Below are 14852 nucleotides of genomic sequence, written 5' to 3' on the forward strand. Positions count from 1 at the left end.
AAAAAAGACTATCAACATCGCAGGGATAATACAAGTGGGCCTCAATCGGCAGTACATTTGCACCTAAAAGCTAGCAACCACTCATTTGACGACAATGAGGTTAAAATCTTAGCGAAAGACCATAGATGGTTTGAAAGGGGAGTAAAAGAAGCGATTCTCATAAAACAACTAAATCCTTCATTAAACCGGTCTGGTGGGGTGATGTACAATTTGGATCTTTCATACAATAGCCTGCTTAGGCAACACGGGTTAGGCAACATTCGCAATGCTAATGAGGTGATACCGGAGGGAGTGGGGCAAACAGGCCAGTCGTTAGTCAAGAATGTAGGAACATTCAGTTGGGCCACAGGGGGTGGTCCTCTGCTCCCCCCAACCTCAGAGTAGGGACCTATCATAGCTGTGTCCGGCGCCGCCATGTCTGGACATTAGGGATATATAAATAGGGCCGATATGACCAGTAAGACTTTAGTTCGCTGACGAAGCCTCTTGGATATGAGGCGAAACGTCCGACACCTTCAAAAAAGTACAGATGACGGCTGAAGAAACCTTCTCATCGAATAATAATAATAATAATAATAATAATAATAATAAATTTCATTTGTAAGCGCTTTTCAAAACTCTCAAGGTCACCTTACAGTCAATGGATCAGTTTTTCTGTGAGTGAGCAGCGGCAGCCCCACGCGTTCCCTCAACCCGGAATAACTAATAAATAAAAGGCTAGCTAGGTATTAGATAGCTAATAGATAGCCAGTTAGATAGCTAATGGAGAGTTAATAGATAGCCAGCTAACAGATAGCTAACCAGCGGGATAGCTAACCAGCTGGATAGCTAACAGATAGCCAGTTAGCTAGCTAATATACATCCAGCCAACTAGCCCCTCAATGGACATCCAACTTGTCAGCCTGGATCTAAGATAACTTTTTGGAACACAAGAGCTAAACCGAGTCAATGACCTTCCGATGTGCGCTTTTGCATTTGAACACAGCTCGTCTTGTGGTTTTGGGGGTCCCAAAGACATTCTTTGATAGTCACGCTGCATTAGATTGGAGTGAAGGAGACCTGACTGGGCTCGATTGGAGGAAAACAATTTTTCAGGCAGACAGTGATGTTTTTGAGCAATAAATCTCGCCATGGCACTGCTACGACGCATTGTTATACATCAAGATGTCTCCTGCCCACGGCACGGAAAAAAATGGTGATCCAGAAAGTCACATACAGTGATACCTTGGCTTACGAACTTAATTGGTTCCCAGACAGTGTGTAAGGCGAATAGTGTGTATCCCAAAAAATAATTTCCCATAGGAAACCATTACAATGAGAATAATCAGTTCCCCATAGAACATAATTTTCTAATTTCCTAAGCCTTAAAACTACACAAAATATACTTTATTTTATGTATAATAAATGTGCTATGGTATTATAATTAAAGAAATAAACAGTACAGTATAATAAAGTCGTTTTATTTACCATTGTGATGGTCGTGATGGCTCGATGGAAAGGATAGCTTTTTGCATAAAGTGTTTCAAGGAGCCCTCGGTTGTACGCCTTGGAAGTTGTGATATTGTAACAGCCACAGATGCAAGCAGACACACTAGAAACATCATTAATAGCTTGTTTCCTTGCTTGTCTTTTCATTTCATTTCAAACTGCTGGCTGCATTTCAAACTGCATTTCAAACTGCATTTCAAACTGATGGCTAGTGCGGGTTATTTGTGGAGCCTGATTGATGGGAATTTTAACCTTGCAGTCTACACTCTGCCTTTTAGTATCTTCAGAATTGTTAGATTCATTCCCTATTCTTTCCTTTTGACATTTGTTAAAAGACCACTGACGGTAACCACAGTTTGTGAGTGTTCTCCTGACATGTTTTGACTCCTTTTCTCTACCTTCGACGCTTGTTGGTATTAGTTTAGCCCTATGCTGGAGGGTTCTGATAACTCCTAGTTTGTGTTGTAGAGGGTGGTTAGAATTGAAAAGTAAGTATTGGTCAGTGTGCGTAGCCTTCCTAAAGACTTCTGTTTTTAGCGCTCTGTCCTCTTTTATAATTACTTAACAATCCAGAAATGCTAGTTGGTTCTCTTTAATGTCCTCAAGAGAAAATTTAATGTTGATGTCTACCGAGTTGAGGTGATCTGTGAAGGATTGAATTACTTGTTTTTAATTATGACGAAAGTGTCGTCCACATATCTAAACCAGTGTCTAGGAAACGTCTGACACCTTCAAAGTAGTACAGATGACGGCTGAAGAAACCTTTTCACCATTCCTGTACGACTGAGAGTTTACACATTCGTAAACCAAGGTAACACTGTATTTGTAATTGACATGTTACACTTTCCTGTTTTTCCATCTCTAAATGTTCATATGCACCTTAATGGCCAGGAGATCAAAGTGTTGATGTGGCATTGACTGATCAATTTTTAAATGAGAGCCATTTTCATATTTTAGTGACACAGCAGCGGTTTTGTAATCTGGCAGCAGCTTTGCCTAACCCGTCCAGCATTTTCTCAAATGCAACACGATTGAAAAAGACAACATGGCTCGATCCGAGATTATGAACGGGCTAATTACTTCAGTACCCTCCGTCAAACACTTCTGCCTGCCAGAGATTAGAGCGAGGGCTTCAGCACGCCAATCGACTCTATCTAAATCCAGGGGGCCGGTCGTCCGTACTACTTAGGGTCTTTGGCAGAGATGCCATGTTTCTCTGGTTAGCATGTGACTTGCGTTTTGAACGGGCAAGGTCAGAAAACAGCAATTTGGAAGGCAAAGAAAAACAATTTGAATGTGGGGACAAGTAATTAAGCGGAGGTAAAGCACTTGTGAAGCAATTTGAAATTCTCTGGGCTCAATCATGAACCGCAATGTCGACAGAATGAAAGAAATGGGGCTCGGAAGAGAACCGGTGCACCGATGGAGCATCTTTTGATTACAGGAACGGCGGCCGAGTGAAATCCATCCTCTGAGGGGTTTGAGTACAATTGTTCATGCACTCGTCACTTCAACTTTTCATACCACGAGCGGCAGGGTCAAGAACGGAAAAGTAGCAGTTCGCAAGCAGCTCCCAGTAACATGCGTGAGGTTCAAAGTACCGAAATCGGTCAACAATTGGTCAAAGTGCAGACTTTGACCTTTCCACACAAGTTTTATCACAAACGTCGGCGCGTTAGGGACTTGATCTGAACTCTTGTCTAAACCTACAGTTGAACGGTTCGGAGGAATTCATCACGAAAAGGTGAAGAGGTCACCCACGCGATGAACGATACAACCGCAGCGCCCAAAACAGGGGTCGCGTAACCGTAGTCACGTCACTCACGGTTGCAACAGAATCAAGATGCGACGGTCGACTTCAGCTGGCATCACTCCCGTTCGCGTTTGATTGACGCGTGAACGCACTGGCCGCGTAGCACGACGTCGAGCGGACGTTTACCGAACGTGGCTCGCATTCCACAGGACAATACCTTGAGCCTGTTCAGAAGTCGGTGCTGTGACTTGGCCACGCCGAGTCCTCTCGTCGCAACCTGGACTGCCACGGATGCCGCCATGTTGACGCGGAATTGCGTGTGGTGACTCGTTCGTTTCCGTGTCAAAGGACACTCGGAGGTGGGGCTTGGAAAGGATGTTACTTCGGAGATACTTATTGTAATGCCCCTAGGCGTTACAAAGGATGCGCACTGGCACAGCTGTGTTGCTTTGTGTAAGCGGGTAAATGATACAACTTCTGGATAGAGTTGAGGGTCTTTATTAGGACGGCTGTGTTGGTTGGAGGGAGAAGGCAATTGACATGTGTGGCTCTCGTAGGCTCTCATCAGACTGACTTGCAGTAGCGCATCCTTTGATCTATACTAGCTAGGCATCACTAGTAGAACTAGAACATGCAAATACGATTTGCTCATATAATTACATCTCCCTTTCTTAATTGAATTATTTTGATCTAAAGCCAGGCATCACTAGTAGAACATGCAAATACAATTTGCTCATATCATCTCCCTTTCTTAATTGAATTCTTTATTTTTAACAAATGCAATTAATTTAATTATGTCAGTAATTAGCAAACTTAAACTTGAATAAAGTATTTCTAACTTTTGCAACAATAAATGAAACATTCACATCATTTTTTTTCACTATGATCACTTAGAAAAACATGTTAAATGGTTTCAATCAGTCTCTCAGGTGGTTTAACTTTCCTTGAGGATTTTCGGATAGCATGTCCTGGATTTAGAGGTGTTACAACAGTCTCTGTTACAGTTTCTGTTCGTTGACTTGCTATGGTTGGTTCAGTGACGTGCGGTGAGGTTCATGGCTGGTGAGGCACTGACGTCATCATAGTCAGATTTACAAACATATGAACTCTACAGAGTAGTTTATTCACCATTTGATTGGCAACAGTTAACGTATTTTGTTTAAAATTTCAGGTCAGCATTCTTTATATATACAAACTGTAGCATAGAAAAAAATAATAAAAAAAAAACGTTTTTATCATGTTACCTTTAGTCCATGCGCCGCTCCTTCTGAAGAAAGGCATCGATAACTTCTTTGTAGAAGCCTTCCTTATCTTTCTTCAGTTTTAAAAGTCTCTCCGTCTCAACGGAGATCACTGCCAGTGAAGAAAGAAATCGTTCTGTATTTTGTTTCACAGGCTAGAAAATATAGTGGATGTCCCAAAATGACTCGCTAGCCTGTCATCTTTCTGAGCGAAAGCATGTAATAGTTCAACATAGTTGCCACGATGAGCAGAGCATTTACTTTCATCATTTCCACGAAATGCCAGCTGTTGTTTGGCAAGGAAGCAGGTGGCATTGATGAGATCTTTTAAAATCTCCCGCTTCTCCTTTACCTTAGCATTGTCGATGCTGATGTTGAGTCTTCGCTCATTTTTGATGAGGCTCCGTTGTAAATTTTTCAGGTCGCAATATCCCATTTGAGTCCCGACATTGTCACAAGTTGAGAACAAAAGGCAGGAAAAGCAGAAAAGGCGGTTTCTTGCTGGACATCCGCACAGCCAGCCTTTTCGTGTGTACCAGTCCGCCTGAAAAGAGCGAGTATTGTGTCCCCTTGTCTGAAGCAAACCTTTTATCTCCGGTGTTGGTCTTCCTTTAATTATTACCTCCTGCTTCGATTGAAAGTCCAGTTTAGAAAATTCTTTCAATTTAGAGATGTAATCCTCCATTCTGAAAGTGAGGCCAAGCAACACGAAAAAATGACTGCAGGGTTGCACTTTATTTGCTAACTGTTTACTGTAGCTTTCTGTCTCTAATTCTATTATTCTGCAGACGTGGAGTAAGAAGTATCTCTGGAATCACAAGCACCCCCTGCCTGTCATGAGGCGGGAGAACTGTGTGCCTCACCTATGCACACAGTTTTGATAAAAATAAAATAAAATAAAGTGTAGTACAGTGTTTATAATGGACAGTAACTGTACATTATATACACCAGCTAAACTGCAGAAATTTAGTTCATATACTAAACGTGTTTGAACGCTTTAATGGCGATATGCAGAAGGACAGCAATGCGGTCTCACTGCAGAGCAAGCCAGCACAGTAAGCATAGTGATTGCGCAATCCATTGTGAGGATCAGCCGGCTGGTGCCTCACTGCTCGTCTCTACTTAGTATTTGAACGTCTGTGTAAGCTCTCAGTCGTACAGGAGTGGTCCATCGATGAGAAGGTTTCTTCAGCCGTTACGTTTTACGTTCAAATACGTTAGTATTTGAACGTAAATGTGAAAATTCAGCGATTTTGAAAAAAATCCTAAAACGGTGAAGTTAAATGGACAACAACTTTAAAGTACAAATCACTAAATATATATATAACTGTTTAATTTATTTTTTCATTTGATATTTCCATGACAGCTTTCCATGATGACAGGTGAGGCACTGCCTCCCCTGCCTCCACTGACTGCACGTCACTGGGTTGGTTCTTTGAGAAGATCTCGGCGGTTTCTTCTTAAAACAGCACCTTCCTCTGTCTGAATGTTGTATGACCTTGGTTGGACCTGACGCAGAACAGTTCCTTTCTGTGACCATGTGTCTGTTTTGTCTTTGTGTAACGGAGTTGTGCACTTAGATTATTAAATTATGAAGGAAGTGACGCAACGGCGCACAGTGTGGCACCATGTCCCGCCCATAGTTTCCAGAACAATCTTGAGGAGATTCAGGGTGAGTCGCAATTTTCTGTTGGTCTCGATTAACGTGCATTTTCATGACAATATCTTATTTTGTTCCCCCTTTTATACTGTCTAGTGTTATCTAATTAGTTCCCTTATTCATTTCGAGTCCAGATTACTTTTTGTGTCATTATTTACTTCACGTTTTGTCGAGCACTATGAAGCACATGTGCTTCATAGTGCTTTTCTATTGCGCAGTTAATCACAAGACGAAACCCATGCGACTTCACCCATCCCTTCTGCCATACTGTGTTGCAGGTAATAATTGTTTCATTTCATTTTTATTGAACAATATTTAGTTTCTTGTGTCGTGTTTCATTTGCCCGTGAGGGTCCGTGGCGGGTTGAACTGTGCGCCAGCCATTACAAGCGCACCGCGTGTTCTGCCGAGTCTCCGCCTATGATGCGTTCAGGGACATCTTGTAAATAACCCTGAACTTGTGTTGTATTCTCTTTTTCTGTAAATAACCACTATACGATCACACATTGTTAATTCTGTTTTGTTGTCTACAATGTTTTGCATTTGAGAACAATCTCGAGGAGATTCAGGTTAATCACAAGACGAAACCCATGCGACTTCACCCATCCCTTCTGCCATACTGTGTTGCAGAAATAAAAGAACTAAAAAGACATATCCACGTGTCTCGTCTTCATTAATACGGCAGCATCGTGGAGATGAAGACTGTCACTGTTGTGACATCCGTCACATTTGTACCGTACTTGGTCACCGGTGTGTAGTTCAGGTAGGTTCCGTGTTCCTCTCTCTTGGTAGAACTTTTGTTTTTGTTTCTGTTGTTCTTTGATCTTCCTCACTTTCTCCCCTTCCTTTGTTTTTAGCAGGTTTTCCGGGATGGGTAAGTTGGATCTCAGCACGCGTCCCATGAGTAGCTGGGCCGGGGACATACCACACTCAAGCGGCGTTGTGTGATACACCAGCAAGCTCTGGTAGAAATCCGTTCCACTGTCTGTTGCCTTGTACATCAGCCTTTTCACAGTCTTGACAGAACTTTCCACCAAGCCATTGGATTGTGGAAAATGTGGACTTGAGGTTATGTGTTTAAAGTCCCACTCCTTTGCAAATTTTCTGAACTTCTCATTGGCGAATTGTGGACCGTTATTGTCGTGTTGTCAAATAAGGCACACGTGAGTCCAGCTGTGCGTTAACGTGGGTAACTCTTTATTTAGCCTCCAATGCCGTGTTTCTTCCCAGTCACTCCCCCTCTGGTCCTTGGCGCCTCCTGCTGACGTCATCGCCCAGCGCCACTGATCTTGTCAACAATCACACCACATCTCCCCTTTCTAGAATCATTGGATAGACTACCAATGATTCAACAGACCTTGAGGATTATTCTGCCTCGTGGTTGAAAGGTCTGCTCGTCCCTCAGACTGTGACAAGGGATCGCATAGGAAAAACAAACATATTTGAGGCAATCCATTTGAGAACAATAACTTGATGGTCCATCTTAACTGATCCTCCTCTATGCTCTGTAATGGGCTGAACATTGTATGGACAAACAGAACAGCATGTACAAGTACATCTCAATATTCGGAATACACCCACCCCCGTTTTTTTTTTTTTTTTTAAACAAACAACCCTGCAAGCAGAGCCTGAAAGTAGGGGGAAAATGGGTGAAAAAAAGAAAATCACAAGTCCAACCTGGTTGGTCTCACCACGACTCTCCCAAACCTGGTCTTGGTAGTAGGAGTGGGTGGTGATTCTGGAAGATTGTGCTGTAGTGGTCCCGCTGATGGACTTTCTGGATCGCTTCCCGAAGACTGCTCCGCTGCATCACAGCCACTCTGCTCAGGCGAGGACCTAATTGGGATGAGATGACGCCGGTTTCGTCTGATGGTCCCGTGAGGTCCCTCTACCAGATATGATCGTGGGGAAGCATGTCTTTCGATGATGGCTCCTTCCGCTCCTTGATCCTTAATCCACACACACTGTCCCGGGTTGAGTCTGACGAGGTTCTGTGCACGATGTCGCGTGTTGTAGCGTTGTGCATCTTTTGTCCTCTTCTCATCTTCCTTCTGGATGATGGCTTCTCGGTCGGGGATGGCTGGGTTAAGCAGGACAGGAAGGATGGGAACCCTCGTGCGGAGTCTCCTCCCCATTAGAAGCTGAGCGGGGCTGTACCCGTTTTCAAGAGGGGTAGCCCTGTACACAAGCAAGGCCAGATAGGGGTCATCTGCTTTTTTCAAGAGGCTTTTGATCGTCTGAACTGCACGTTCTGCCTCGGCATTGCCTTGAGGGTATCGTGGGCTACTTGTAATGTGGCGGAACCCATAGGACTCCGCAAACTCTGTGAAGACTGTTCCGGAGAACTGAGGCCCTCCATCCGAAACCAAAAGGTCCGGGATCCCATGGCGTGCATATATTGATTTGAGGTGGCGGATTACCTCGTTCGATTTTGTGGAGGCCAACAGAGCTATTTCCACATACCTTGACATGTAGTCTACAACCAGCAAGTAGGTCTTGTTTCCGAGCATGAACAAATCTGCTCCTAGCTTTTCCCATGGTCTTCCTGGGTACGGTGATGGAATCATTGGCTCTCTGTGGTTCAGTCTCTCCTTGCAGCATGTTCGGCAGTTGAGAACCAACTCGTTCAGCTGTTGGCTTAGCCCAGGCCACCACACCGCCCGCCGCGCTCGTTCTCTACACTTTACCACGCCCTGGTGACCTTCATGCAGTTTAACGAGAACATCATTTCTCATGGTTGAAGGTATGACAATTCTCTGTCCCTTCAGTAGGATTCCGTCGTGGACTGTGAGGAATGCCTGCTCTGCTCTGTACAGCCTGAGTGCCGGTTCATTGGGGCCTTGTTCAGGCCAGTCTTCTTTGCACAACTGCATCACACGTGCACACACGCTGTCCCTCTGCAGCTGCTCTGTCAGCCTTTCGAGGTAATTGGTGGTTGCCGGGAGGTTCTCCATCACCATGTCGACGTAGATGTTCGTATCTTCGAGCAATTCTTTGTCATCTGGTGTCGCCCCCTTCTCCACTGGAGCTCGAGACAGTGTGTCAGCTGTCAACAGGCTTTTTCCTGGGACGTGAGAGATGGAGTAAGAGTAGCGCATGAGTCGCATTCTGAAGCGTTGTATCCGTGGAGGTAATGTATCCAGGGCTTGGGACCCCAGGAGACTCAGGAGAGGTTTGTGGTCCGTCTCCATCAAGAAATGCTTCCCGATGAGAAAGTTACGAAACCTCTCGCAGGCCCAGGTCAGCCCCAGAGCCTCCTTCTCCACTTGAGCATATCTCTGCTCCGTAGATGTGAGCGAGCGTGACACGTAAGCTATTGGTCTCCATTCTTCCTCCCACTTTTGGAGAAGAACTCCGCCCAACCCGTACGACGACGCATCTGCAGAGACTTTACTCTCTCTGTTGGGATCAAACATGGCCAGCACTGGTGTGGACGTCAGCGCGTCTTTTAAATCTTGAAAGGCTCGTGCCTGGTCGACGCCCCACACCCAGCAGTTCCGTTTGGACAGGAGGTCTCGGAGAGGCTTGTCTCGATCTGCCAACCCCGGCACAAACCTCCCCAGTTGGTTCATCATTCCGAGAAAACTTCTCAACTCTGTTAGATTTGTTGGTTCCGGCATCATCCTTACTGCCTCAGTTTTAGCTGGGTCTGGCCTGATGCCGCTGTCTGAGATCACATGGCCTAGAAATGTCACCTCTGACTTTGACAGTTCACATTTTTCCACATTGAGAGTGATGCCTGCCTCCTGGATTTTCTCCAAGGTAGCATGCAGGCGGGCATCGTGCTCCTCCTGCGTTCGGCCCCATATGAGCACATCATCCATGAGGCAAACAACACCGTCCAGCCCTTCTGTAACCTCTGTTACCATTCTGTTTTGAAAGTGTTCAGGGGCGGAGGCTATCCCAAAAGGTAGCCTCTTGAAATAATAGCGTCCAAATGGCGTGATGAATGTTGTAAGCTTTGCGGAATTAGGTGTTAGGGGTATTTGCCAGAACCCCATTTTTGCATCCAGCTTACTAAAAACCCTGGCTCCAGCCAGCATGCAGAGTGTTTCCTCCACTGATGGCAGGATATACTTTTCTCTGCAGACTGACTCGTTGAGTTTGGTGAGGTCGACACAGATTCGTACAGCACCTGATTTCTTGGGCACTACCACGATGCCAGCGCACCAGTCTGTTGGCTGCTCGATTCTTTTTATTACTCCGAGTCGTTCCATGCGGGATAGCTCTTTCTTGACTTTGTCCATTAATGGCAATGGAATCCTCCTTGGTGTTTTTAAAGAGAAAGGTTCAGACCCTGGTTTCAGTTTGATGTTGTACGGCTGCCGCATCTTTCCGAGTCCAGTGCATATTTTTGGGTAGTTGTCTTTTAATGACTGCATAGTGACACTGCCTAGGCGTGCGACGAGCCCCAGCCTGCAGCTCACAGATCTCCCCAGCAAGGCAGTATGCACATGACGACTGATGTAAACATCCTCCATCACCTCCTTCTCACCTTTTCTCAGCGGAAGCTTGGCGACGCCCACAACCTCAAGAGGGCTGCTCCCTGGTCCCAGGAGTCGTTTTGTTGCCTTTTTGAGTTTAGGGAGATTGTTTTGATACGTGACCTTGAATGCTTTGTATGGCAGAACAGTGACGTCGGTGCCAGTATCGATTTTAAACATCACACTGCGCTGATTTATGTCGATCTTGACCATCCACGGATCACGGTCTGTCACAACACTGCCAAGGAGAACTGCCTCCTCCCCCTCGTCTTCCTCATCTCCTGTAATTTCATGCGTCAATTTGAATTTACATACGCGCTGAAAATGTCCCTTCCGCCCGCAAGCATGACATTTCACCTCATGGGCCGGACAATCAAATTTTGGATGAGAAGGAGAGCTGCCGCATTTCTGGCACACTGACTGTGCCCCCCTTTCCTTTCTAAAGTGAGTACTGTGGGGCTTGTTTGTCTGGCTATTGGCATAGTTGGGTGAGTTTTTAGCCGTCTTTAATTTGCTTTTGAACACTCTGTCAACAGATTCGGCGCCACTTGCCTCTGAGTTGGTGTCCCCCCGCAGATAAGGCTGTTGCCTCTTCACCTCCTCACTTTGCCGTGCTATTCTTATGGCTTTTTCAAGGGTCAGATCCGCATCCAACTGCAATCGTTCGGACAATCCCTTGTCCCGTAGTCCGACTACAATTCTGTCTCTGATCAGTTCATTGCGTAGCGTCCCATAGCTACAATGCTCTGCCAGGGCATACAGTGCAGTGACAAACGAATCCACACTCTCCCCTTCCTTTTGATAGCGCATGTTGAATATTGCACGCTCAAAGATGACATTTTTCTTCACAACGAAGATGTCTTGGAGTCCCCTCCGCACTTCTTGATACGTGCACCGTTGAACCTCCGTCAGATTCAACCCGCGTAAAATATCATCAGCCTCGTCACCCATGCAGTAAATAAGTGTGTTTACTTGATTTTCTTCAGAACTCGCTTTAAGGTTACTTGCCAGGCGAAATCTTTCAAATCTCCTGATCCATTTTTCCCACTCCTGCGGTTTTGAGAAGTCAAAGGGTTCTGGCGGCAGGATGTTGAACGTGGCGCACGGCCCCACGGTGACGACTGGTCCCGCAGCCTGCTGTGCACCTCGCGCCATGGCTCCATTAGCCCGTGCCGATGTTCCATCCTCTACGTCGCTCATGTTGCCTTTTTCTCTCCGCCGCGTTTCCAAAATATCCTCTTCGCGCACACCACGTCAACTACAGGACTTCTGACACCATGTCGTGTTGTCAAATAAGGCACACGTGAGTCCAGCTGTGCGTTAACGTGGGTAACTCTTTATTTAGCCTCCAATGCCGTGTTTCTTCCCAGTCACTCCCCCTCTGGTCCTTGGCGCCTCCTGCTGACGTCATCGCCCAGCGCCACTGATCTTGTCAACAATCACACCACAGTTATCAGAAAACACTTGTTTTACAATCCCGTTTCTAGCAAATATGGCCTTCATGCATTTTATCACTGCTTCTGCTGTTGTAGCTTGCAGTCTGCAAACCTCTGGATACAAGGAGTAGTACTCTGTGACCAAAAGATAATCTTTACCTTGACACGAAAACAGGTCAGCACCCACCTTCTGGTATGGTCTTTCTGGTGCTTGGTGTGGGTGTAGTGGTTCTGCCGGTTGATTTGCTTGATATTTGAGGCAAATTGTACATATCGACACTTGATCTGTGATGTCTTGATTCATTCTAGGCCAGAACATCAGTTGTCGTGCTCTTTTCTTGCACTTTTCAATTCCAAGATGTCCTTCGTGGATCTTTTTGAGCATTTCACTTCTCAAAGTCTTTGGAATGACAATCTTACTGCCTTTGTATATGACTACAGATAACTCCATCCTGTAGTTCCAATATTCTGCTGCGTCTGGTGAACAATTTTGTTTCACTTCGGGCCATCCATTTTTGATGATTTGTTTCCATTGTTTCAGTGTCTCATCTTTGTTTGTTTCCATCCGTATAATCTCCATCTTTGCATCTGCAACTGGCAATGCACTGGTGATCATGTGTACGTAAGCTTCGACTTCTTCATCCAGTTTAGCCTTCGAGTTACCCATCCCGGAAAACCTGCTACAGACAAAGGAAGGGGAGAAAGTGAGGAAGATCAAAGAACAACAGAAACAAAAACAAAAGTTCTACCATGACAGAGGAACACGGAACCTACCTGAACTACACACCGGTGACCAAGCTTTTTCCAGGTCGAGATCTGATTCTCTGAGTAGTTTATTGTCAGTTTATTGTCTGTAATGCCACACACTATTCTGTCTTTGATCAGTGATTCTGTCCACCGAACTCACATGTCTTTGACCTGTTTCTCAGCTCATTTGCATATTGGTCAATAGTTTCTCCAACTGTCTGTACACATGTGAAGAATCTGTGCCTTTCAAACGTCACATTGCCTTTCGGAATGCAGTAAGTACAACAGCTGGTCAGGCTTTTATTAAGCACACGTAGCATGTAGCACAGTCTTACAGGAGCTGTTGGTGGCACAACTCACGCCCATGCTGAGCACATTCAGACGAGTGATGTGTCGTTCGCGAACGAGCCGGTTCTTACAGCCGGAACTCTTACATGAACGAAGAGACCGGTTCTCCTAAGAAGGAGCCGGAAATGTGAGCCGACTCTTTCCCCCTCTATTTCCCGCCCCCAGTCTTCGGTTAAAGCCGCACACGATTGGTCAAGATCCGTAGTAGAGGAGGGAGAGGAGAATTACAGACACACGCATTAGTGAGGTGAAAAGGGAGGGGTTAGAGAAACAAACACGACATTCATCAAGGAGGAGACTGTGCTGAGCGGTTGCGCCTTTTCGGCAGCATTAATATGCCAGTACTGTTTTTGAATGGGAGGAATGTCGTGCCATTCGACTGCCATCGCTGGACAGCTCTGGGGCCATTGTGCTTTTTTTGCGCCTGTAATGGGCAGCAACTTCACAGCCCTTCTTTGTTCCGCGGAAAGGTCGGTGGTGCTATTGGACAGTCTGCGGCTGGATGAATGCATTGCTTGACGAGCCCACGATAAGAAGAAAGGAGTGTGGCGACACATATGTTGAACTGTTGCGGCTTGGAATTGAAGCACATTTATGTGGGGCAGGAGATGTGACACAATCTCTTTTCGTCAATGGATGCTACAGCTGCGTGTTTGCTTTCAACATTTAGCTTGTAGTCGACGTGCACATTCCACCATGATGTCCCTGATCCACTGGTAGAAAGATGCTTTGATCATTTCCTCTTTCATCTAGAACTGCTTCATGTCATCACAAAGATGGTACAGCAAGTCCTGAAGAACGAATGACTCTCTGTGTTTTTGGTTTGTCATATTGTCGTTGTGTGTTCGTATTATTTGTAATTTAGTTTTTTTTTGTTTGTTCTTTTGACTTCAAGACGGCGTCGCGAGAGTGGCTGCCTTTCTAGCAGCTCATGTATTTTGTTTTTCTACTTTCATTCCTTAATAATAATAGTAATAATAATAATAATAATAATAATAATAATAATAATAATAATAATAATAATAATAATCTTCTTCTTTTCCTTTCGGCTTTTCCCTTCAAGGGGTCGCCACAGCGAATCAGTAACCTCCATCTTCAGAGGTATGATACGCATGTTTGTTTTGGCCAAGCTTTTACGTCGGATGCCCTTCCTGACACAACCCTCTGTATTTATCCGGGCTTGGGACCGGCACAAGAATACTTATGTCCCTTTGTGGCTACAGAACAAGCAACTTGCTCAGTAAAAGGCTCCCAAACACGAAGTGGTCATCAGCACAACAACAATCAAAAAAAGCAAAACTATACTCACCATTTGATGACAATGCTCGAAGAACGGCCTTTCTCTCTCTCTCTCTCTCTCTCTCTCTCTCTCTCTCTCTCTCTCTCTCTCTCTCTCTCTCTCTCTCTCTCTCTCTCTCTCTCTCTCTCTGTCTATCTATTTAAAGTTTGCAGCTCTGTGTTTCTGTAACCCCCTCCCCCCCATTGCTGCATTCTTGACCAATCACGTGGCTTTAACCGAAGACTGGGGGCGGGCAATAGAGGACAAAAACAAGTCAGCTGCCATTTTCTTGTTAGGAAAATGGGCTCGTTCGCGAACGACACATCACTCATTGTGGCGCTCCGTGTGTATCCTGAAAAATAGTTTGTATGCCAAGGTTAAATTTTCATGAATTTAACTTTCGTGAACCGAAAAGTT

General features: G+C 45.2%; 1 protein-coding gene across 3 annotated transcripts in view; it reads right to left on the reverse strand.

The window, feature by feature from the left end:
* The window catches only part of suclg2 (succinate-CoA ligase GDP-forming subunit beta), a 68228-nt gene extending 64610 nt beyond the window's left edge, over positions 1 to 3618 (reverse strand). For all 3 annotated transcript variants that reach the window (XM_089010699.1, XM_089010698.1, XM_089010697.1), the window contains exon 1: positions 3459 to 3618. In XM_089010699.1, coding sequence (XP_088866825.1) covers positions 3459 to 3542 — 84 coding nt within the window. In that variant the 5' untranslated portion in view covers positions 3543 to 3618. The remainder of the gene's footprint in view (positions 1 to 3458) is intronic.
* Positions 3619 to 14852: the final 11234 nt, after the last annotated feature.

Source organism: Hippocampus bargibanti, linkage group LG12, assembly GCF_051943395.1.
Source record: "Hippocampus bargibanti isolate YZ-2025 linkage group LG12, ASM5194339v1, whole genome shotgun sequence".
Taxonomy (NCBI): domain Eukaryota; kingdom Metazoa; phylum Chordata; class Actinopteri; order Syngnathiformes; family Syngnathidae; genus Hippocampus; species Hippocampus bargibanti.